Source organism: Carcharhinus amblyrhynchos, chromosome 11 (assembly GCF_965287045.1).
Source record: "Carcharhinus amblyrhynchos chromosome 11, sCarAmb.v2.hapA, whole genome shotgun sequence".
NCBI lineage: Eukaryota > Metazoa > Chordata > Chondrichthyes > Carcharhiniformes > Carcharhinidae > Carcharhinus > Carcharhinus amblyrhynchos.
In genome coordinates, this window is record NC_137334.1 from 88,048,612 (window position 1) to 88,074,087 (window position 25,476).

At 48.4% G+C, this 25,476-nt stretch overlaps 1 protein-coding gene across 2 annotated transcripts in view; it reads right to left on the reverse strand.

Annotated features, from left to right (window-relative positions):
* The window catches only part of sema5ba (sema domain, seven thrombospondin repeats (type 1 and type 1-like), transmembrane domain (TM) and short cytoplasmic domain, (semaphorin) 5Ba), a 278,339-nt gene that overhangs the window by 70,575 nt on the left and 182,288 nt on the right, over positions 1–25,476 (reverse strand). For both annotated transcript variants that reach the window (XM_080199511.1, XM_080199512.1), the window contains 3 exons: positions 21,941–22,154; positions 20,506–20,791; positions 1,539–1,674 (listed from right to left, as the gene is read on the reverse strand). In XM_080199511.1, the coding sequence (XP_080055637.1) occupies positions 1,539–1,674; positions 20,506–20,791; positions 21,941–22,154 (636 nt within the window). The remainder of the gene's footprint in view (positions 1–1,538; positions 1,675–20,505; positions 20,792–21,940; positions 22,155–25,476) is intronic.

Here is a 25,476-nt window from a genome sequence, read left to right on the forward strand (position 1 = left end):
GCAGGGTAAATATGTGGGATTAAGGGAATAGGGCCAGGGTGGGTTTGTGGTCAGTGCAGACTCAATGGGCCGAATGGTTTCCTTCTGCACTGTAGGGATTCTATGATTCTTGCTGCACTGTGGCTCTATCTACACCACAGTTTGAGAATGTGGCTCACCACTACCTTCTCAGGGGCAATTAGGGATGGGCAATAAAAGTGGTGGTCTAGACAGCAATGCCCACATCCTGTGAAAAGATAATATATAGTTTTGGTCTCCTTATTTAAGACAGACATATGCTGTCTTGGAGGAGATACAACAGAAGGTTCAGCCGACTGGTTCCAGGATTGAGGACACTGTCCTATGAGGAGTGTAAATGTAAATTTGTTGAAGAAGGAAGTGATTAATTTAAAGCATAGATCTCCAACGGGGTTTAACAGGGTGGATGTTGAGAAAATGTTTTCTCTGGCAGGGACATCAAGGGCACAGGTTCACACTCTCAGGATGAGGAACTGAGATGAGGAGAAATTTATTCACTTGAAGAGTTTGAAATTCTCTGCCTCGGAGGCTACCTCAACATTCAAGGTTGAAGGATTTCTAGGATAAGAACGTAAGAACTAGGAGCAGGAGTAGGCCATCTGGCCCCTCGAGCCTGCTCCGCCATTCAGTAAGATCATGGCTGATCTTTTTCGTGGACTCAGCTCCACATACCCACCTGCTCACCATAACCCTTAACTCCTTTACTGTTCAAAAATTTATCTATCCTTGCCTTAAAAACGTTCAATGAGGTAGCCTCAACTGCTTCACCGGGCAGGGAATTCCAGACTCATAACCCATTGTGTGAAGAAGTTCCTCCTCAACTCAGTCCTATATCTGCTTCCCCTTATTTTGAGGCTATGCCCACTAGCTCTAGTTTCACCCGCCAGTGGAAACACATTCCCTGCTTCTATCTTATCTATTCCCAGCATTAATCTCATATGTTTCTATAAGATCTCCCCTCATTCTTCTGAATCAAAGAGAATTAAAGGATATGAGGATAACATGGGAAGATGAAGAAGAGATGTAGGGTGGGATTTTCTGGCCACCTTCGCTCCGAAACTGGAAAATCCCGCCCCGAGGTCCATGGACCTTTGTATGATCTGCCCCTCAGCCCGCTATGATTCCCGCAGTGGACAGGATGGGAAAACTCCCTCCAGAATATCAGCCACGCTACCTAATCCTCTCACCGGAATTCTACCGCCTTGCCCGCCATGGGATCGGAGCGGGAGTGGGGGGGAACAATGGAAAGGTCCATTGGCCTCCGACGGGATTTTCCAGTCTTGCTCGAGTGAGGCCATAATATCCCGCCCACAATCCCTCACCGCTCGACAGGTCAAACCTACATCGAATCCGAAATTAAAAACTCCAAGGAGAAAATAAGCTTGAGTTGCGGGTTGGTGGGGGGGGGCATCTGCTCGGAATAATCTCTGCAGTGCGGCCAAAAATAAAACCACCGGAGCTTTTCAAAGCGGAGCTTGTAACCGGAGCGTCGTCTTATCGGGAGGGACGATGCCAGGTACCTGAAAGTTGGGAATGGGGTTGGAAGCCGGCAGCCATGTCGATCGAGGGTTTTCCTGGTATCGGAAGGGTCCGTTGAAGGTCTGGGTGATGGCGCTGAGATTGTAGGCACACACTGCGGAGGCTGCGATGCTGTTTCTGTTGGAAGAATGGGAGAGGTTAATATCGGAGTGGGTGCGTCAGCTCAGGAGTCGCCTCACCCTGGTTTAAACAGAGCGTTGGTGAGGCCACACCTGGAGAATTGTGTGCAGTTTTAGTGTCCTTATCTGAGGAAGGATGTCCTCGCTATAGAGGGAGCGCAGTGAAGGTTTACCAGGCTGATCCCTGGGATGGCAGGTCTGTCATAGGAGGAGAGATTAAGTCAGTTAGGATTACATTCACTGGAGTTTGCAAGAGTGAAACGTAGAAACTTATAAAATTCTAACAGGGTTAGACAGGGCAGATTCAGGAAGGGTGTGGGGGAGTCCGGAACTGGGAGGATAAGGGGTAAACCTTTTAGAACCAAGGTGAGGAGAAATTTCCTCAGCCGGAGGGCGGTGATTGTGTGGAATTCACTACCATACATTAGTGTAATCGAGGCCAAAATGTTGTGTGATTTCAAGAAGAAATTAAATATAAACTCTTGGGGCTAAAGGGGTCAAGGGATATGGAGGGAAAGGGGGAATCAGGAATTTGGGGATCAGCCATGGTCATGATGAATGGCAGAGCGGGCTTGAAGGGCCAAATGGCCTACTCTTGAATCTATTTTCTATGTTTCTATGTGTCCTCCATTGTTCGTTCAGGTTCCTTCCAGCTCTACCCCCACCCACACCCCCCCTACTCCCGGAGAGGGCAGCCAATCCCAGGTTATCTCCAAGATCACCTTCATCGGCCCTCAGGAGGTATGTTACACAGGCCTGCGTTAACTCCAGGGTGGAATCACGGAAATAATAGGGCTCAGGAGGAGGCCGTTCAGCCCATTGAGCCTGTGATGGCTCCTTGGAACGCTCTTCCTCAGAAGGCAGCGGGAGCAGAGGTAAAAGCGAAATACTGCGGATGCTGGAATCTGAAACAAAGACAGAGAATGATGGAAAACCTCAGCAGGTCCGACAGCATCTGTGGAGAGAGAATAGAGCTAACGTTTCGAGTCTGGATAATCCTTCGTCAGATCAGCGGAAGCGGAGGCTCCGAATATTTTTAAGGCAGAGGCCAGAACACTCTGGCCGTTCATGCGGAGGGGGGGTAGTCTCTGGTCCCGCTGGTGGCACACCCCCTTCCGCAGGTTTCCCGGCAGTGCGAGGTGGCTCAATGGGAATTCCAGAGCATTCCGTTCCTGGCAAATGGCACACCACCTCCCATCGCCAGGAAACACGCCAACCGGAGGCCAGAGAATCATCGCACCCAGGTTCTTGATTAACCCCCCTGGTGAAAGGTTATTGGGGGCAAGCAGGGATGTAGGGAACAAGTTACAAACAGATCAGCCACGATCTTACTGAGCAGCAGAGCAGGTTCGAGGGGCCGAATGAGCTTCTCCTGCTCTGAATTCATATGTTTGTATGTACGCACGTATGTTCATATCATCCCTACAGTGCCCATCGAGCCTGCACCAACCTCCCATCCAGGCCATAACCCCATAACCCCATGTATTTACCCTGCTAATCCCCCTGACACTCAGGGACAATTTAGTATGCCCAATCAACCTAACCCGCATGGATGGTAAGAACTGCTGCCTCGCAGCGCCAGTGACTCGATTAGCAGCTTAGGTTGAGAGTCTGTGCAGAGTTGCACGTTCTCCCCTTGTCTGCATGGGTTTCCTCCGGGTGTTCCAGTTTCCTCCCACAGTCCAAAGATGTTGCTCTCACTCGATGTTTGCCCCTTCTCCCTCCCCAAATCCGGTTGTCACGAGGTGAAATAATAAAACTTTCTGCCCCGACCCCCTCCAATTCAGCCTCCCGTTTGCGGTTGTCTCTTTTTTTTTTACCACAGTAGATGCCAGGCATGGTGTTTCTGGTGCATTGGCCATGCTAGATTGCCCCTTCGTGTCCCAGGGTGAATAGGTTAGTGGGATTAGCGGGGTAAATACGTGGGTTACAGCGATAGGGCCTGGGTGGGATTGTTGTCAGTGCAGACTCAATGGACTGAATGGCCTCCTTCTGCACTGCAGGGATTCTGTGATTCTTTCTTTGAACCGGGGAGGAAACCGGAGCATCTGGAGGAGACCCACGCAGACACGGGGAGAACATGCAAACTCCACACAGGCAGTGACCAAGGCCAGAAATCGAAGCTGGGTGTCGGGCACTGTGGGGCAGCAGTGCTAACCATTGTGCCACTGTGTAAAGAGCCATTCAAATAGTCCCGCACCCATTTGTTCTACATGTACCAATGCAATTCGAATTGAGTTGCCACCCCTGGCCAGCTGTGTACCAGGACAACTTCTCATTTCCACAATCTGATGAAATGTCATCGATCGGAAACATTGACTGTTTCTCCGATACCCGCTGACCTGCCGGGGATTTCCGGCATTTTTTTTCCTGTTTCCATTTCAGGTTTCCGGCACCGGCGATCTTTTCCTTCTGGAATTTTCGATGATTGTCCTCTTGTCCTTCTTGGGGGCTGAGAACCTGGCTCTCCCTGGGTTGCCGGAGATCTCAGGCCACGCGCCCAACCCGCAATCATCCCTCGATCAACAGGGCCAAGTAAAGGAGCAGGCGATCTCGTCACTGTCGCGGTGCTGCTTGCGGGATCTTGCTGTGCAGGAGCTGGCTGCCAGGTTTGCTAAATCCCAACTGCCCTTCAGAAGTACTGCCACTGGCTGCACAGCACTTTGGGGCTCGCTGAGTTTGTGAAGAGGTGATGTCCAAATTCAGAGTCTTTCTTCATCCTTTCTCTTTTGACTTTAGCTCCAACGGCTGGGGAGGCGGAATCTCAACGGCCCAATGTTTCAGCCCCTGCAGTCCAGCCTGGACATTAAGGACAGGGCCAGGCACGCGCGGTGACCTGCCCCTGCAGTCGAATAGCCGGTCGACACCCACCAGTTTGGGCTTTGTTGGGGTGTGGCATTGGGTTTGACCTTTCTGGACTTTCCCTCCAACCCGCCACCCCCACCCCCCGCCACTCCACCACCCCCCCCCCACCCCCACTAACCCCCCTTCCCCACCCCCCACCGCCCCCCCACTGCTTAGAAAGAATGGCGGATTCCTTTCCTCCGTACCTCACCCTGAGGTAAATCAGCGATCTAAGGTGAATAAAGGAGCAGATAAAGCACAAATCTGTTTTTGAAAGAAATCCCGTGGTAAACAATGATTGTCTTCAAGACCTGTGATGCAGAATGAATCTATAATCCAGTGTTTCAAGGCCTGAGCAGAATCGACGAGGTTCGCTAACAAGCAGCAATGTCACACAAACTATCACAACATCACTCTTCCAAAATAAAACTGCTCAGGTTGTTTCCCTGAACAGTCCCCGAAAGGCACAGATCAGGAGTGTGCCGGAATATTCACATTTGGAAGCAAAAACAAGAAGGCAGATTACTTACCCGGCTGGCTGTAAATTGGGAGAGGGGAGTGTGCAGTGGGACATGGATGTCCTTGTGCACCAGTCACTGAAGGTAAGTGTGCAGGTGCAGCAGGCGGTAAAGAAGGCAAACGGTATGTTGGCCTTCATTGCGAGAGGTTGAGTCCAGGAGCAGGGATGTGTTGTTGCAGTTATACAGGGCCTTGGCGAAGCCACACCTAGAGTATTGTGTGCAGCTTTGGTCTCCTTTTCTAAGGAAGGATGTTCTTGCTCTCGAGGGAGTGCAGTGAAGGTTTACCAGGCTGATTCCAGGGATGGCAGGATTGATGTATGAGGAGAGATTGACTAGGTTAGGATTGTTTTTGCTGGAGTTCAGACGAATAAGGGGGGAATCTCATAGAAACTTATAAAATTCTAACAGGGCTAGACAGGGTAGATGCTGGAAGGATGTTCCCGATGGTGGGGAGTCCAGGACCAGGGGTCACAGCCTGAGGATACAGGGTAGACCATTTAGGATGGAGATGAGGAGACATTTCTTCACCCAAAGAGTGGTGAGCCTATGGAATTCATTACCACAGGAAATAGTTGCTGCCAAAACATTGAATGCATTCAAGAGGGGGTTGGATATAGAATTTGGGGCGAATGGGTTCAAAGGTTATGGGGAGAAAGCTGGATTAGGCTATTGAGTTGGATGATCAGTCATGGTCGTAATGAATGATGGAGCAGGCTCGAAGGGCTAAATGGGCTCCTTCTACTCCTTTCTTCTATGTTGCTATGTTTCTATGTTTAATACTCTCCACTTGCCTGGATGGTGCAGCTCTAATAACACTCAAGAAGCTTGACACCATCCAGGGCAAAGCAGCCCCGCTTAATTGGCACCACCTCCATAAACATTCACTCTCTCCACCACCAATGCACAATAGCAGCATCAACCATCTACAAGGTGAACTGCAGCAACTCACCGCGGCTCCTTCGACAACACCTTCCAAACCCATGACCTCCAACACCTACAGGGACAAGAGTAGCAGGTGGCTGGGAACACCACCACCTTCAAGCCACCCAGCATCCTGACTTGGAAATATGATGCCATTCCTTCACTGTCGCTGGGTCAAAATCCTGAATTTCCTCCCAACAGCTCGGGGCAGGGGGGTGTATCTGCACCTTGTGGTTCAAGGTGGCTCACCACCGTCTTTTCCAGTGAAATTTGGGGATGGGCAGTAAATGCTATCTGGCTCACATCCCATAAGCTATCCCATGTCAATCTACATTGGACACTCACTGGAAGTGCCAAGCAAATCCTAGAATAAAATCATAGAATAGATCCAGCCAAATTCTTAGCCTTTGGCTGCCCTCCATTCTAAGTCAGCAATTGTGACAATACTGAGCCCCGGTTTGCACCCCCCACCCCACCAATCCTCCCTACACACAATTCCTTTTCACACGATGGGTTGAATTCTTAGGCCATGATGGAGGCAGGCATGGGGGTGGGTGGAGCATATAATTTTCCACTACCAGCTGCAACACCACTTCTTTGGCACCACTTCTTAAGGCACTTTACAGGCCTACCGTCAGAGGCTAACTGGAGACATTACAGTGCAGGCCAGCAGTGTGGAGGTGACATTGAGGCCCTCCCTACCTGCCTCACCACAGCTACAGCATCACATCACCCTTCGGAAGGGATTCCCCCTCCAGAATAACGGCCTGGCTATTAACCCTATTCACTATTTAATGTTATAAATAAATTGGAGACAGTCAGGAACCCAAGTTCGATTCCAGCCTTGGGGTGACTGTCTCATGTGGGGTTTGCATGTTCTCCCCATGTCTGCATGAGTTTCCTCCGGATGCTCCAGTTTCCTGCCACAGTCCAAAGATGTGCGGATTAGGTGGGTTGGCCATGCTAAATTGTCCCTCAGTGTCGGGGGGATTAGCTGATGAGGCCACACCTGGAGTACTGTGTACAGTTCTGGTCTTCTTACTTGAGAAGGGATATACTGGCACTGGAGGGACTGCAGAGGAGGTTCACTAGGTTGATTCCGGAGTTGAGAGTGTTGGCTTATGAGGACAGACTGAGTAGACTAGGGCTATACTCATTGGAATTCAGAAGAATGAGGGGAGATCTTATAGAAACATATAAGATTATGAAGGGAATAGATACGATAGAAGCAGGGAAGTTGTTTCCACTGGCAGGTGAAACTAGAGCTAGGGGGCATAGCCTCAAAATAAGGGGAAGCTGATTTAGGACTGAGTTGAGGAGGAACTTCTTCACCCAAAAGGTTGTGAATCTGTGGAATTCCCTGCCCAGTGAAGCAGTTGAGGCTACCTCGTTGAATGTTTTTAAGGCAAGGATAGATAGATTTTTGAACGGTAAAGGAGTTAAGGGTTATGACGAGCGGGTGGGTAAGTGGAGCTGAGTCCACGAAAAGATCAGCCATGATTTTATTGAATGGCGGAGCAGGCTCGAGGGGTCATATGGCCTACTCCTGCTCCTAGTTCTTAACATGCAAACTCCACACAGGCAATGATCCAGGCCAGGAATCGAACCCAGGTCCCTGGCACTGCGTGCTATCAGTGCTAACCACTGTGCCACACATTCTGGACTTACTGCATCAGAATGCAGCCTTGGGTCAAGCAATGGGAGTTTATGGGTTGCAGCCGATGACAGCAAACAGCTCTAAGTGGGGCTACATGGTCTGTATCAGCTGTAAATCTGGAGCAAACTCAAACTGACATCTCCAATTAAATACAAGTCTCAAGTTACTGCTCGCTCATCTGTGCTAAATATTCCCAAGGAAAGAAAGAATATAATCAGCATTTAGCAGCAACCGGCTTGACAAGGGGCTGAGCTGTATATCCAGGCCCTTCCACACAATACCCAAATGAATTCTGCCCTGCTTAAAAGATGGCTTCATTTGTTATCGAGTGACAAGAGCAATGTTATTACAGCGATCTGGCCCACGGCCAACAGTTGCTTGCTTATACCCTAAATCTCCAGGAGCTAGGAAGAAAGGAACAAGCAATACAGTAAAGGGAAACTGAAAACCCACCTGGCTTCAGACAACTACACCACTGACAATCACGAGTGATTAGCATCCAGAATAAAGTCTTGCAAATCACGTACAACAATGCAGATCTTCCTCCCTAGTCTGGCTCAATACAGTGATAGAATCCCTGCAGTTCGGAAGGAAGCCATTCAGCCCATCCCAGCCTGCACAGACAACAACCCCGCCCAGGCCTTATCCACACGACCCCGCATATTTACCCCGCCAATCCCCCCTGACATAAAGCGGGCAATTCAAGGTGGCCAGTGCACCTAACCTACACATCTTTGGACTGTGGGAGGAAACCGGCGAGTCCGGAGGAATCCCACGCGGACGAGGGGAGAACGTGCAAACTCCACGCCATGCCGGATTTGAACCTGAAGCTGTGAGGCAGCAGTGCTAACCGCTGTGCCACCCTGCTGCCCATGAGTAGGCTCATTATTAGGTCAGTGTGACAGTTAGCCCCACAGGGCACGGGTATCACCAGAAACATTGACAAAGCATCTTTAATGTAGCAGACCTTAAAATCAGGGCCAGCCCTTTCCTAGGAAGAGTCATAAACTATACATTGGTGGTGGGGGGGTGGGGGGTTGTGGTCGGGGGGGGCGGGGAGGAGGGAGGTTGGTTGCCTCTCACCTGCATCCCACTCCTGGAGCAAACTCCACTGGATGCCAACTCACTCTGCGCCAGCCCACCCACCCCACAGCTATAACACGCGTGGCTACAGTGTCTGACAGTGGGGTATCTCACCCCTCGGGTGGGGGGGTGGGGGGGGGGGAGACGTCACATACCCTCAGGAGATGCCGGCCAGTCCGATCGGTTGGCAGCTCCAGCGATCCGGGCAACGCCAACATCTCGTTGGTGGGCACTCCGACCAGGCCCACGAAAGAGGCTCAGTGGGTCATAGGGGTGAGTCTAGCGCATGGGGATGGGGGGAGGGTTTGGCCTGTTTAGGGAGAGAGGTTGGGAAGCGAGGGGGTGCGAAGGGGATTAAGCTTAAAGAGGAGAAGGGAGACATTGCTGGTGCGGGTTGGACCTACGCCAGGCTGGGCTGTGAAGGGGGATTACAAATGTCGTCACCACCTCTCAAACAGGGAGGGTGCGTCAATCCACCAGACCCTCATCCCAATCACTATCCAGTGACTCTGCTGTGAAGCCTATAAACGGGGAGGCTGTATTGCACCCTGCCTCACAATTCCAGGATGCCAGGTTCGATTCCCAGCTTGGATCGCTGTCTGTGTGGAGTTTGCATGTTCTCCCCATGTCTGCGTGGGTTTCCTCCGGGTGCTTTGGTTTCCTCCCACACTCCAAAGATATGCGGGTTAGGTGGATTGACCATACTAAATTGCCCTTTAGTGTCCCATGATGCATAGGTTATAGGGATTAGCGGGGTAAATATGTGGAGTTATGGGGTTGGGGACAAGGTGGGATTGTTGTCGGTGCAGACTCAATGGGCAGAATGGCCTCCTTCTGCACTGTAGGGATAGTGGAATGGTTGATAAAAGGCCATGTGGAGTTGTTTAACTTGTCTGCTCTGAGGAAGGAGAATGGAACGTCTGATTCATTACCACGGAATCTCTGCAGTGTGGAAGGAGACCATTCGGCCCATCAAGTCTGCACTGAATCCCTGACAGGCCCTCTCTCCTGCCCTATCCTCACAACCTGCCCACCTTTGGAAGTAAGGGGCAATTTAGCACGGTCAATCCACCTAACCTGCACATCTTTGCATTGTGGGAGAAAACCAGAGCACCCGGAGGAAACCCACACAGACACGGGGAGAACATGCAGAGTCTGCATGGCCAGTGACCCGAGGCCAGAATTGAACCCGGGTCCCTGGCGCTGTGATACCGCAGTGCTAACCACGGTGCCACCATGCTGCCCTATACGAGGAAAGGATGAGAAATGGGACCAATCGCCTTCACGGTCTCGATTCACAGCTCCCATATGAAGAACAATCTGAGGTTATGAAGGGCAAAAGTGGGGGAAAATGTCTCATGTGCTTCCAGTGAGTTATTGGGATCTGAGATTCACTGTGTGAAAAAGTCATTTTCTATCACTTTCAAAACAGAGTCAGATAGACATCTCAAAACTAAACTGAAATGTGTATCATTTCATAGAATCCCTAAAGTGCAGAATGAGGCCATTCGGCCCGATTGAGCCTGCACCAACAACAATCCCACCCAGGCCCTATTCCCATAACCCCACATATTTACCCTGCTAATCCCCCTAACACTGGGGTCAATTTTAGCATGGTCAGTCAACATAACCCGCACATCTTTGAACTGTGGGAGGAAACCGGAGCACCTGGAGGAAGCCCATGCAGACACGGGGAGAATGTGCAAACTCCGCACAGACAGTGACCCGAGCCGGGATTCGAACCCAGGTCCCTGGAGCTGTGAAGCAGCAGGGGGGAAAGAGTGGGAAACGTGAGTTGAACAGGATTGTTAAAGGGCTGGTATAGACTCCAGTGGGCTGAATGGAATGCCCTGCTTCTGCAACAGTGGTGGACTCACCAGCATGAAGGGCATTTAAATGGTCACGGGATGAACATATGGATGATATTGGAATAGTGTCGGTTAGATTGGCTTGAGGTTGGTTTTCACAGGTCAGGGCAAGATCGAGGGCCGAAGGGCCTGTACTGCGCTGTAATGTTCTATGTTCTGCGCTGTGTGACTGTGTTGCAAAAGTGGAATGGTTGATAAAAGGCCATGTGGAGTTGTTTAACTTGTCTGCTCAGAGGAAGGAGAATGGAACGTCATCCCAGATTGTGTTCAGCCGCAGAGATCGTTCACAGGAAATCTGAGTGTTTTTGTATACTTACCAGGTTGACCTTTGCTCCTCCCTTGCCCTCCACCTCCCATTTCCTGCCAATCTCAGAGCCAGGAACAGGGGGACGGAGGCGGGGGGGGGACAAGGGGGAAAAGGTCAACTCTTAAATCCGCTAAATTCCATGTCTTTTTTTGACATCTGAGACTCCAAACTAAAGGCCAAATGTTTAAAACTAATGACAGGAATTTGTTAAAATATGAAGCGTTGGTTTGCCGCTGCCATTTGCAGCAACAACCGTGAATGATGAGCTCAAGTAGAGGAAACGCTTAGTTCCTGATTAAGTGTTGGCCGTGGCTGAGTGGGTTCCAATCTCGCCTTTAATTCAAGAGGTCATGAGTTCAAGTTTTTGTTTGTCCAGTGTATCGGAGCAAGAGCCAGTAAGCTGGGGGAGCTGGACGTGGGGCTTGGTTTTCTACTCCTGCCCACGCAGCTGAAGGTCTATAAAATCCAGTGGCCTCCCCCACCCCACCCCACCCCACCCGCCCTGCTGACTGGTATATTATTGGTGGCATCAGGTGGGTCCACACGCCCTTTGGCCAACTGGGCCCCTTAAATGGCCTGGACCTCACTTTGCCTCCCCCCCCCCCAGCTCCCAGCCCGCTCTGGTTCCCCCCTGGGGGCAGCCCTCCTCTGCAAGGTCATCCCTCACAGTCCCTTCCCCCTCCCCCAGCCCGTTCCCCGCATCACCATTCAAATGGCTTCTCCAATCCATCCTCCCCACACCTCCTCGCCAGGATCTGAAACCACAGTCTTGGCGGAACTCTGGACTGGCCTCAGGAGTCAGGACTCCTGTAGTCGGAGCCATGACCATCGCTCCACTAGTCGGATTGGGACCACAGAGACCCAAGGGGCCAGCAGTTCTCGGCACAGGGGTTAGCAATGCTGCCTCGCAGCACCAGGGACCCGGGTCCAATTCCAGCCTCGAGTGACTGTCTGTGTGGAGTTTGCACATTCTCCCCACATCTGCATGAGTCTCCTCCGGGTGCTCTGGTTCTCTCCCACAGTCTGAAGCGTTGCAGGTTAGGTGGGTTGGCCACAGTAAATGCACGGGGTTACGGGGATAGGGCAGAGGGAGGGGCTGGGCGGGATGCTCTTTCTGAGAGTCGGTCTAGTCTCGATGGGCTGAATGACCTCTTTCTAGGAACGTGAATGTAGCCCAATCCATCACGCAAACCAGCCCCCCATCCATTGACTCTATCTACACTTCCCGTTGCCTTGGGGAAGCAGCCAGTATAATTAAGGACCCCACGCACCCCGGACATTCTCTCTTCCACCTTCTTCCAATGGGAAAAAGATACAAAAGTCTGAGGTCACGTACCAACCGACTCAAGAACAGCTTCTTGCCTGCTGCTGTCAGACTTTTGAATGGACCTGCCTTGCATTAAGCTGATCTTTCTTCACATCCTAGTTACAGCTGTAACACTACATTCTGCACTGTCTCCTTTCCTTCCCTATGAACGGTATTGCTTTGTCTGTATGGTGCACCAGAAACAATACTTTTCGTTGTATACCAACGAGGGCGGCATGGTGGCACAGTGATTAACACTGCTGCCTCACAGCACCAGAAACACAGGTTCAATTCCGGCCTCGGGTCACGGTCTATCTGGAGCGTGCACGTTCTCCCTGCGTGTGCGTGGGTTTCCTCCGGGTGCTCCGGTTCCCTCCCACAGTCCAAAGATGTGCAGGTTAGGCTGATTGGCTATGCTAAGTTGCCCCTCAGTGCCAGGGGATCAGCAGGGTAAATATGAGTAGGGCCTGGGTGGGATTATGGTCAGGGCGGTACTTGATGGGCCAAATGGCCTCCTTCTGCAGTGTAGGGATTCGATAATTCTATGATTCAATACATGTGACAATAATAAATCAAATATAAGGGATTGTATGGTTCTGCAAGGAGGCTTGTTAAAGGTGGCTAAGTAAATGCAGCATCATTTACATCCCACTGAGACCTGTCTGCAGCAAGATTTATTTAACGTCATTCTTTCTCACAATGTGGATGTCACTGACAAGGCCACAATTTATTGCTTGCTCCTTTAATCGCCCTCTGAGGTACAACCTACAAAGGACAGCGTTAGAGTGTGCAATCACCTGTAGGTTAAACCAGGGAACTCCCTAAGGAATATGAGTGAGACAGATGGATTTTTAACAGTTTAATAAAACCCTTTATTATTCCAGATTTACTTAATTACCTAAATTTAAATTCCTGAGCTGCCGGGGTGGGATTTGAACTCACGTCTCGGGAATCATTAATCCAGATCTCTGGATTACCAGTCTGGTGGCATACCACACCGGATAGACTGGGCGGCTCACATGAGGTTGGTCAGCGTCTCTCTGAGACTGGTGAAATATTCACATGACACAGATCACGGGGCTCTTACATTATGTTTACTTCATTTTCTTTTTGAAAACAAAATCAGCAACAATCCCTCAGAAAACACTGGGGACAGCTATTGAAGCAAACAGCCAAGGCAATTACTGGTTCCCTCGCAAATACATGTAATCCCTCCATCTCCACTCACAGCAGATTAGTCACAGGCTGAGATCTATCGGACTGTTTTTGGAAAAATCGCTCGTGGCCTCTGCTGCTTTTCAAAGCCAAAGAGCCTCGTTCACTGAGGTGAGTGAGGTGCACACACAAGGTCTTCCTGTTCGGAGGTCAGACAGGGTGGGAGGAGACGCGGAGATGAACTCTTGCTATTTGTGTTCCCGCACACAGAATCTTGCCCCAGTTTTTTTTTTACCTGTAACGAATGCGCTTTCTCTGTGCGATGGGGTAAGTAACTTTCACTGATTAAATGCCAGAGTTTTCCACAATCTACACATGACCAAAGTTCCGTTTGCCAATTTTGCTGAAATGCCAGTGAATGGCAGGCTCTGGTGCAAGGTGGACCTTCCTGCCCAGGGTGCTTCACAGCACAGAATGAGTCCATTCGGCCCATCAACTCTATGTCAGGTCAATGCAATAGCGATCCAGACCTCATGCTACTGAAAGCCTGTCTTCTCAAGCCCCTTAATGAATTCCAAACTAATCCCACTCTCCCATACTCTTCCCATCACTCTGTATCAATCCTAAACTAATCCCACTCTCCCACTCTTCCCATTGCTCTGTATCAATTCCAAACTAGTCCCACTCTTCCATACTCTTCCCATCGCTCTGTATCAATCCTAAACTAATCCCACTCTCCCACTCTTCCCATTGCTCTGTATCAATCCCAAACTAGTCCCACTCTCCCACACTCTTCCCATCACTCTGTATCAATCCCAAACTAATCGCACTCTCCCACACTCTTCCCATCACTCTGTATCAATCCCAAACTAATCCCACTCTCCCACATTCTTCCCATCGCTCTGTATCAATCCCAAACTATTTCCACTCTCCCACACTCTTCCCATCGATTTGTATCAATCCCAAATTAATCCCACTCTCCCACGCTCTTCCCATTGCTCTGTATCAATCCCAAACTAATCCCACTCTCCCACACTTCCAATCACTGTATCAATCCCAAAGTAATTCCACTCTTCCATACTCTTCCAATCGCTCTGTATCAATTCCAAACTCGTCCCACTCTCTCACACACTTCCAATCACTGCATCAATCCCAAAGTAATTCCACTCTTCCATACTCTTCCCATCGCTCTGTATCAATTCCAAACTAGTCCCACTCTTCCAATCGCTCTGTATCAATTCCAAACTAGTCCCACTCTCCCACACTCTTCCAATCGCTCTGTATCAATCCCAAACAAATCCCACTCTCCCACACTCTTCCCATTGCTCTGTATCAATCCTGAACTAATCCTTTTTGCTTTAGAGCTTAATTCAAATCGGAAGAAGACTAGGATTCGAATGAAGAATTAAAGTTCTCAGATGTGTCAGTTGAAACCAGCCGGAATGTGGGACCAATTGGAAAGCTTTTTCACTAACACGAAGGGCCAAATGGCCCCCTTCCATGCTGTTTAACACAATGATTCTATGGATGTTCCTCAAGCCATACTCCACTGGCTGAGATCTCACAATGTGGAGATGTTGGCGTTGGACTGGGGTAAACACAGTAAGAAGCCTCACAACACCAGGTTAAAGTCCAACAGGTTTATTTGATAGCACAAGCCACAAGCTTTCAGAGCACTGCTTCTTCATCAAGTTCAAAACTCTCCACTTACCTGACGAAGGAGCAACACTCCTAAAGCTAGTGGTGTTTACTACCAAATAAACCTGTTGGACTTTAACCTGGTGTTGTGAGACTTCGTACTGAGATCTCACACACAGTGGGTAACTGAAAGATCTCAAGTAGCGCTGCCTGAGATCTCCTGCTCTTGGGCTTTATTGGAATTACATTCCAGCCCCATCATTTTCTCATTTCAATCCTCAAGCCATATCAATCCCAAACTAATCCCACTCTCCCACACACTTCCCATCACTCTGTATCAATCCCAAACTAATCCCACTGTAGGTCTGGAGTCACTTGTAAGCCGGATAATGACAGGGTGAATGTGGAAGAACCTCTACTGCATCATCTAAGTGTTGTATAAGGGTCTGACAAATATAGGGTTAATATGGGATTAAGTACAGTCCTGCCCACACAGTGATGTAAGGGAGCACATGGCCCTTAGCCAGGGTCAGCTCAGTGTTGGACACACACATGTGTACCAGCCAGCATGGAGACAGCTCCTAGTTTGTATTTTTTACTGTATATAGTGGAGATAATGAAGGGGATAGATAGGGTAGAGGTAGAGAGATTCTCCCCACTTAGAAAGGATAGCAGAACTAGAGGGCACAGCCTCAAAATAAGGGGGGGACGCAGTTTAGATTGGAGTTGAGGAGGAACTTCTTCACTCAAAGGGTGGTGAATCTCTGGAATTCTCTGCCCATTGAAGTGGTGGAGGCTACCTCGCTAAATATATTTAAGTCACGGGTAGATAGGTTTCTGATAGACAAGAGAATTAAGGGTTATGGGGAGAAAGTGGAAAGTGGAACTGATCCACTTCAGATCAGCCATGATCTTATTGAATGGTGGGGCAGGCTCGAAGGGCTAGATGGCCTACTCCTGCTCCTATTTCTTATATTCTAAGAGTCAGTAAAGATTTACAGTTACAAAGAACTTTATTTACAACAGCATGGGTGGCAAATTTCCTTCCTTAAAGGACATGAGTGAACCAGACATGGTTTTACAGCAATTATATTGTCATCTTCACTGATTCTTAATTACAGAGTTTATTTAATCAATTGAATTTAAATTCTCATTAACCACTCTGATGGGACTTGAACTCACATCTCCAGATTGTTAGCCTGCACCATCTGTATTGCTAAGCCTGTAACATAACCACTACACTACACTATCATAACCTCACTGCAGTGCCAACTTCTAAATCCTTCCATTACTGGAAACAACTGACTTCCATCAACCCTGAACGATGCTTTTATAATTGCGAACACTCGGATCTCCTTAATCTCAACTGTTTGGTCAAAAGTAAACGCAGATTGAAGTGTCTGAGGAAGAAAACTCCAGTCTGAAAGTTGTTTTTAACCAAAACCAGCAGCGGGCAACGGGAGTTTAACATTTCAAAGGAAAACAGACAAGGTTATCACATTTATTTTGCTAAACAGAAAAGCATTTGAATCTCTATCCTGAAGCCTCACATCTGTGTCCCAGCCAGGGGAAAGAAATGAATGGTATTTGGGGTTCAAAAATGCTCTGTTTCTTGGCAGCCTCCATCCACATGGAATTCAGTCCCAGCAGAACACAAACTCGGAGCAGAGCTACTATTTCCAGACGTTATCTAACACATTCAATGGAAAATGCGTCAGTAGAGAGAAAAGGCTCCACCATTTAATATTCCCTCACTAGTTAATGGGTCCTCACAATCATAGGGAATTTTCTTTTAGGTTACAGAAGTACAGTCACATTCGACCAGTGTAGCCAGGTTCAATTCCAGCCTCAAGTTGCTGTCTGTGTGGAGTTTGCACATTCTCCCCATGTCTGCATGGGTTTCCTCTGGGTACTCTGGTTTCCTCCCGCAGTCCAAAGATGTGCAGGTTAAGTTGATTGGCCATGCTAAATTGCCCCTTAGTGCCAGGGGGACTAGCAGAGTAAATGCATGGGCTTATAGGGATAGGGCCTGGGTAGGGTTGGTGTCGGTGCAGACTTGGTGGACCAATAGCCTCCTTCTGCACTGTAGGGGTTCTACGATTCTACAATTATGGTAGCGCCACTCACAAGAAAGAATATTTTTATTTTTATTTATTCGTTCCAGTGAGTGTCACTGCATAGAAACATAGAAAATAGAAGCAGGAGTAGGCCATTTGGCCCTTCAAGCCTGTTCTATCATTCATTATGATCATGGCTGATCAACAAATTCAATATTCTGACCCTCCTTCCCCCCATATCCCTTGATCCTTTTAGTTCCAAGAGCTGTATCTGATTTCTTCTTGAAATCACACAATGTTTTGGCCTCAACTACTTTCTGTGGTAGTGAATTCAACACATTCACCCCGCTCTGGGTGAAGAAATTTCTTCTCACCTCAGTTCTAAAGGTTTTCCCCCTCCTCCTCAAGCTATGACCCCTAGTTCCGGACTCACCCACCATCGGGAACATTCTTTCTGAATCTACCCTGTCTAACACTGTTGGAATTTTATAGATTTCTATGAGATCCCTACTCACTCTTCTAAGCTCCAGTGAATATAATCTGAACCGACTTAGTCTCTCCTCATATGACAGACCTGCCATTCCAGGAATCAACCTGGTAAACCTTCGCTGTACTCCCTCTATAGCAAAGACATCCTTCCTCAGATAAGGACACTGAAACTGCACACAATATTCCAGGTGTGGTCTCACCAAAGCCCTATACATTTGCAGTAAAACCTCCCTGTCCCTAGACTCAAATCTTCTCACTGTGAAGGCCAACATACCATTTGCCTTCTTTACTGCCTGCTGTATCCGGGCACTTACTTTTAGTGACTGATGCATGAGGACACCAAGGCCATGTTGAGTATCCAACTCTCTCAATTTATACCAATTCAAGTAATGATCTGTCTTCCGATTATTACTACCAAAGATATCCTCACATTTATCCACATTATACTACATCTACCTTGCACATGCCCACACACTCAGCCTGTCCAAATCACGCTGAAGCATCTCTGCATCCTCCCCACAGCTCATCCTCTCTCCCAACTTGGTATCATCTGAAAATTTAAAGATAATACATTCCAGATCATTAATATGTAATGTGAACAGTTGGGGTCCCAGCACAGATCCCTGCGGAACCCCACTAGTCACTGACTACCAATCAGAAAATGACCCATTTATGCCAACTCTTTGTTTCCTATCTGCTCACCAGCTTTCTATCTATCTCAAGGTACTACCTGCAATCCCATGTGCTTTAATTTTACACAGTCATGTTATGTTGAGATCTTGTCGAAAGCCTTCTGAAAGTATAAATAAACCACATCCACTGGTTCTCCTTGGTCAACTCTACTAGTTACATCCTCAAAGCATTCCAACAGATTTGTCAAGCATGATTTCTCTTTTGTAAATCCATGTTGATTTCGTCTGATTATACAAAATCCTTGATAATGGACTCTAGCAACTTCCCCAGTACCAACGTTAGGCTCACTGGTCTGTAGTTCCCTGTTTTCTCTCTACCTCCCTTTTGAATAGTGGGGTCTTATATTAGCTACCCTCCAATCTGTAGGAACTATTCAGAGTCCAAACAATTTTGGAAAATAAGCACCAATGGATCTACTTTTTCCAGGGTCACTTCCTTGAGTATTCTGGGATGAAGATCATCAGGGCCTGGAGATTTATCCACTTTCAATCCCATCAATTTCCCCAAAACCATTTCTCCACTAATGCTGATTTCCTTCAGCTCCTCACTAAAACATATTTCTCTCAGCACTTCTGGCACATTATTCATGTCTTCCTCTGGGAAGGCTGAAGCAAAGTACAAGTTTAATTCCTGAGCCATTTCTTTATTTCCTGTTATGAATTCTCCTGTGTTGACTGTAAGGGGCCTACATTTGTTTTTGTCAATCTTTTTCTCTTTACATACCTATAGAAACTTTTACAGTCTGTTTTTATGTTCCCCGCTAGCTTACTTTCATACTCTATTTCCCCTTCTTAATCAATTCCTTGGTCCTTTTTTGCTGATTTTTAAACTGCCCCCAATCCTCAGGCTTGTTGCTTTTTCTTGCCAATTTGTGTGCTTCTTCCTTGGATCTGATACTACCTCTAATTTCCCTTATTAGCCACAGTTTGGCCACAGTTCCCGTACCACTCTTGCATCAAACAGGAATAAACAACTTATGGAGTTCCCCTATTCATTCTTTAAATGACTGCGTTTGCCTATCTACTGCCTTTCCTTTCAATAATGTTCCCCAGTCCATCGTGGCCAATTCACACCATATACCATCACAATTATCTTCATTGAAATTTAGGACCCTGGTCTCAGAATCAATTACATCATTACCCACCTTGACAAAGAATTCAACCATACAATGGTCACTCGACTCCAAGGATTCTCTCACAACAAGTTTGCCAACTAATCATTTCTCATTGCACCTTCTCATTTATTGACCGTCTCTAATTGTCCTTGAACTGAGTGGCTTGGTAGCCCTTTTCAGAGGGCAGTTAAGAGTCAACAACATCGCTGTGGGTCTGGAGTCACATGTAGACTGTGTAAGGGTGGCAGATTTCCTTCTCTAAAGGAACATTTGTGAGCCAGGTGTGTTTTTAACAATAGTTGGAGATAGTTTCACGGTCACCATTACTTTCAACAATGTTAGGGCGAGTGTCTATCATAGAATCCCTACAGTGCAGAAGGAGGCCATTCAGCCCATCGAGTCTGCACTGACAACAATCCCATCCAGGCCCTATTCCCACGATCATGAGTGTGGATTTTGAACATTTATCATGGAGCTACTAATGCACAGATTTTCACATGCAAACATCTTCAAATGTGGCAGGACAAGTTTGGAAGGCTGTTACCGAAAGCATCCTGGGATTTACAGAGTCACCGTCATTTATAACACAAAATGAGGCCATTCAGTCCACTAGATGCACACGGGCTTCTCTGTGGAGCAATCCAGCCAGTCCCATTCATCATCACTATCCCCATCACACTTTCAGGTGCCTATCCAATTCCTTTTCAAAATCACTGACTGCCTCTGATTCCAGGTCATTAATGCTTTGATTGTACTTTTAGAGGCAAAGTGCAGAAGGACCATTAAGTAGGCTTCTCAATTTAACCACTGGGAAACACCTTATCACAGGTATGCAGTGTCCCAGTCAGGGCTTTGACTGGGATGGACTGGACCTGATGTGGAGATGCCGGCGTTGGAATGGGGTAAACACAGTAAGAAGTCTCACAACACCAGGTTACAGTCCAAACAGTAAACCTCAATGGCTCTACGATTCTTAATTGCCCTCGGACGACAAGGGATGGGCAATAAATGTTGGCCAGCCAGCGACGCCCACGTCCCATAAATGAATAAAAATAAAATGGCACAGGGCAAGCCCACCCAGTGTGTGTCACCTGAAAGTCATACCTACATCCTACTCCCTGGCGCGTGCCAAGACATAGGAGATTGACGTGTAACACGGATTCAACATGCACTTACACGTTTGTTGTAAAGATGCCATAGATCAGATCCTGCTCAGGGAGATAGAAGGTACTCTGCAGCTCGTTGTAGTAGAAGGGGATTTCCCCCGAGCGCGAGCAGTTGAGCCGGGCTTTCATGAAGGTCGTCCACGTGTCCTCCAGCAGAAATCGGCCGCCGATGTCGCTCTTGCACACCCTCCCGACCCGGGAGTAGACGGTTTTGCCGCAGTCATGCTCCACAGCGTTCTCACGGAAGAAGAAGTAGATGAACAGGCCGATGTCGTAGGCCGAGATGAAGTTTGGTTCTGGAAAGGAAGGAGAAGGCAGTAAGGCGTGTGAAGGATGGAAGGTGGCCAGGTAGCCCGCCCTAACCTGGGGCCTCCACTGTACCTCTCCAAACGTTAGAATTCCAATTGTACAACTCCACTGGGCCCAGGCATCAGCTTTGCAATACGAGGCTTGGGACAGAGCCAGTTTTCTGAATATCCGCCCAAAACAGCTGCAAACTTGGCAAAGATCCAAGTCTTCAACTGAGGACTAATTGACCTCAATCGACTCCAGGGGTTGAATTGGATTCAATTGACTCTGGATTCCACTCCCCCCACCACCCGCCCAACCCCAGCTAAACATTTGGGGGATGTCTGCGAAAATGAATGGGATGTCCCGCAGCCATTTAACGGACAATCGGCCCTCACAGACTGGAGGTGGGAATTCTGTCCTTCAGGATCTGGATGTCCCACCTCAGCTGGCGACGCCTCAGGACGTACCTGCGGCTCTGGGTTGATTTGGGTCAACATCTGGGGAGGGGGTCTCACCACCTGCAATAAAGGCAGGGTCCAGTGAAGGGATGGTAGGCGGAGGCAAGAGGGTGGGGCAGCTTTGAGAGGCACTGGGGATAGAGCAACCTCAGGGGTTACACCCAAGGGGGGGCCCTCCAATTGGCCCTTTAAGGTAAGGACTTCTACTGCCTGTCTCCAGCTGGCGTAGGGAAACACACCGAGCTTACCATTTGGTGTGGATCCCTCCAGCTGTTGGTTAAATCCTGAAGGCAGTGGGGTGGGGCCCTCTAAGTGGGCACCAATTGATACGGGCACCAGGCATGGTAGATACCAGACAACCCTGAGACAGCTGAGGGCACAGTTATAGACTGAGGATGGTCAGAATTGTTGGAACACAGAGACCGGGAAAAGATCCGTGGCTGGAGGAGGCTATAGAAATAGGGAGGGATGAGGGGCATGGAGGAAGTTGAAAACAAGGGTGAGAATTTAAAAATTGACGCATTCCCAGCCAAGGAAGCAATGATGCCATGGGACATTGGTCTACCCAACACAGGACAGCCAATGGTAATCCAGTGCACAACTGGCCTAACTTAAAATAAGATGAATCCTATCCCACCAAGGTGAGTTTAAGTGTTGCTCCCACCCCATGCGTCGAGTTAACCATTTGCCAGTTACCATTAAGCCATTTGGAGTTGTACTGAGCAGTTCGGAGTGGAGGTCCATTTCCCAAACTTCGATAGATCGCAGGGTCGCGTCCTGAGAAGTCTATCACGGTGGCCGCGTACAGATCTCCCTGTGAGGTGATCACAGCTGTGGAATTGTGCCTCGGGTCGTAGGGGCATCTGGCCACGCCATTAATCTTGTCCAGCACTCGGCTCAGGTTCCCAAGCTGAAGGAGAGAAACAGGCACACAACACCCTCAGATATGTCTCAGGTTACTTTTTAACCATTGCCTTTCCTCATTGGCTGTCAGACATAAGGAAGTGCGATATCTCTTACCGCAAAATTGTCCCCACCTTCTACTACATCCAGACTTGAAACATTGGCTCTATTCTCCCTCCACAGATGCTGTCAGACCTGCTGGGTTTCTCCAGCATTTTGTTTCAGATTCCAGCATCCGTAGTATTTTGTCTTTCGGCGTGCCTCCAATCCAGCTTCCTTTCGTTACCCCCCTGTCCTTTACCCTACCATCGGTGGCCGTGCCTAAGCATTAGAATTCTCTCTCTCAACCTCCGCAATGATCTGCCATCCTCTCCTCCTTTTAAAAACTTTTCCTTTGATCAAGCTTTTGCTTCGCCCAGTTGTTATTTTGGTTCAATGTCAAACGCTGTTAGATAAGGCACCTGCAAAGTGCTTTGCGGCATCTCGGCACATTGTAAGCCACTACTTCCTGTTTCTCTATCAGATTTTCTCATTCCTCCTTTTATCCTCTTTCGGGCAGAAAGCGTCTGATAACATTCCAGCTCGCTCAACTTTATCAGAGTTGGTGGTGACACGCGATGGTCTCGCAACAGAAAGCAATGGCAGATTTTCTAATGAGCGTAACTTCCAAATTAAATCACGATTAATGACTAGCTGTGCTGTACCAGGGAACTGAGGATAGGGGGGTCACACTCAAGGACAAGAGCAGAGTGAGAGTCCTTCAACCGGGCCGCTTTACAAGAAAGGCTTGCATTTTGATAGCGACAGTTTCTCTTGTATTCTTTCTTGGGATGTGGGCATTGTTGGCAAGGCCAGCGTGAGTTCCCCATTCCCTAGTTGCCGCTGAACTGAATGGCTTGCTGGACCATATCAGAGGGCAGTGAGAATCAACCACATTGCTGTGTCTCTGGAGTCACATGTAGGCCTCACCAGGTAAGAATGGTAGATTTCCTTCCCAAAAGGACATTAGTGAACCAGATGGGTTTTTCCGACAATTGACAATGGTTTCATGGTCATCGATAGATTCTTAATTCATAAATTAATTTATTGAATTCAACTTCCACCATCTGTCATGGCGGGATTCGAATCCAGGTCCCCAGAACATTGGCTAAGTTTCTAGGTAACAGTCTGGCAATAATACCGGTTGGCCATCATCTCCTCAAAACAACGACAAGGGTTTCATGATCATCATTAGCCTTTTAATTCAGGTTTTTACTGAATTCAATTTCCACCATCTGCCATGGCGGGATTCGTAGGCAGGTCCCCAGAGATTACTCCCAATGACTGGATTACTTGTCCACTGACCACCATACCACAGCCTTCCTCTTGACACCTAACATTGTCTCAAAGCATTTCACAGACGCTTTGAAGTACCGTCTCTGTCTCAATGTAGGAAATGAGGTGGCCAGTGCAAGGCATCACAAAGTGAAATGAGAAATGTTTAAAAGTCACCCCTTTGACGACGCTTTTGGTTTTCTGACTGACCGTTTCCTTCTGTGAGAGCGAAATTGTTCCCGAGAATCCCTCCTGTGAAGGACCTTAGGATGTTTTAATACATGACTGCCTGTGTGGAGTTTGCACATTCTCCTCGTGCCTGCGTGGGTTTCCTCCCACAGTCGAAAGATGTGCTGGTTAGGTTGATTGGCCTTGCTAAATTGCTCCATAATGTCAAGGGGATTAGGAAGATAAATACGTGAGGTTAAGAGGAAAGGGCCTGGATGGGATTGCGGTCAATGCAGATTTGATGGGCTGAAAGGCCTCCTTCTCCACTGTAGGGATTCTGTGACATAAAAGCTGTTACACAAATGCAACATATTGTTGTTTTTGAGCCATCAACCATTCATATTGATGTTGGTTGAGGGATAAACAGTGGCCAGGACAGTGAGGAAGAACCCCTCTCCTCTTCAATTGAGACGGCGCAGTGGGATCTTTGCTATCCACCTTCAGGGCAGAGCTGGGCCTGAACATCTCATCTGAATGTTGCAGTGGTACCAAGTAAGGTAAAAGCAACATACATTGAAATTTGATGGGAGTGTGGACCGATGGTGATACAATGTCATTGTGACATTGACGGGCATCATTAATCAATGTCAGCCACCATCTACAAGCAGCTGGAACAGATAAGGCAACTAGCTTTGAATAATGAAATATCGTGTGATTGAATTCAGCCTTTACTTCGCCTCCGTTGTAATATTAATGGCAAATATTTAAAGAACAGATGATCGGTGTCACTTTCTGCGCTCAGTAGTTAAGGAAGTAGCTCAATGTTTGATGTCAAACCTGACAGCTGAATTGGGTGACCCAGCAGACCACCAGACTGAATGCTAATGTCCCCGGACAAACATCATCATACAATTCATACAGGAGGCCATTCGGGCCATCGAGACCACAATCCCACCCAGGCCCTATTCCTGTAATCCCACGTCGGCTAATCCCCCTGACACTAGGGTCAATTTAGCACGGCCAATCCAACTATCTTTGGGCTGTGGCAGGAAACCGGAGCACCCAGAGGAAACCCACACAGACACGGGGAGAATGTGCAAACTCCACACAGACACTGACCCGAGGCCAGAATTGAACCCAGGTCCCTGGCGCTGTGGAGCCGCAGTGCTAACCAGTGTGCCACCACGCTGGTGGGGTGGGCTCAGTGGGCCCTACGATTCTATGAATATCGACTGAGCTGCCACAGCCCTCTTGGGTAGAGAGTCCCAAAGAAACTTCTCCCCGTGTCGGCCCCAAGTGACTTCTCCGCAGTTGTGCCTCCTGGTTCTAGACTCCTCAATCAAGGGAAACATTTTACTTGTACGGGGATCGAGGGATATGCATCAAGGGATTAGTTGGGAAGAGGAGCTGAGGTCAAAGGTAGGCCGTGATCTTATTGAATAGCAGGGCAGGGGTCAAAGGTCGATTGAGCCCAGAATTGTGCGAGCACGAGGGGCTTCCAGGAAAGAAAGACTTGCATTTACATAGTGCCTTTCACTATCTCGGATTATCCCGAATCCCTTTACAGCCAATGACGTTGGAATACAAGCAAATTACTGCGGCTGCTGGAAGATGAAACCAGAAGAGAAAACGCTGGAAAATCTCAGCAGGTCCGGCAGCATCTCTAAGGAGAGGAAAGAGCTGACGTTTCCAGTCCAGACAACCCTTTGTCAAAGTTGAAAGGCTTAGAAAGTGGGAGATATTTATATTGCGAGGGGAGGGAACGAAAGATGAGTCATCGCCACAGAAACCAAAGGAAAATAGCTGTCCACAGAGAAGCTGTAAGCTGTGGCAGATGGAGATGTTGC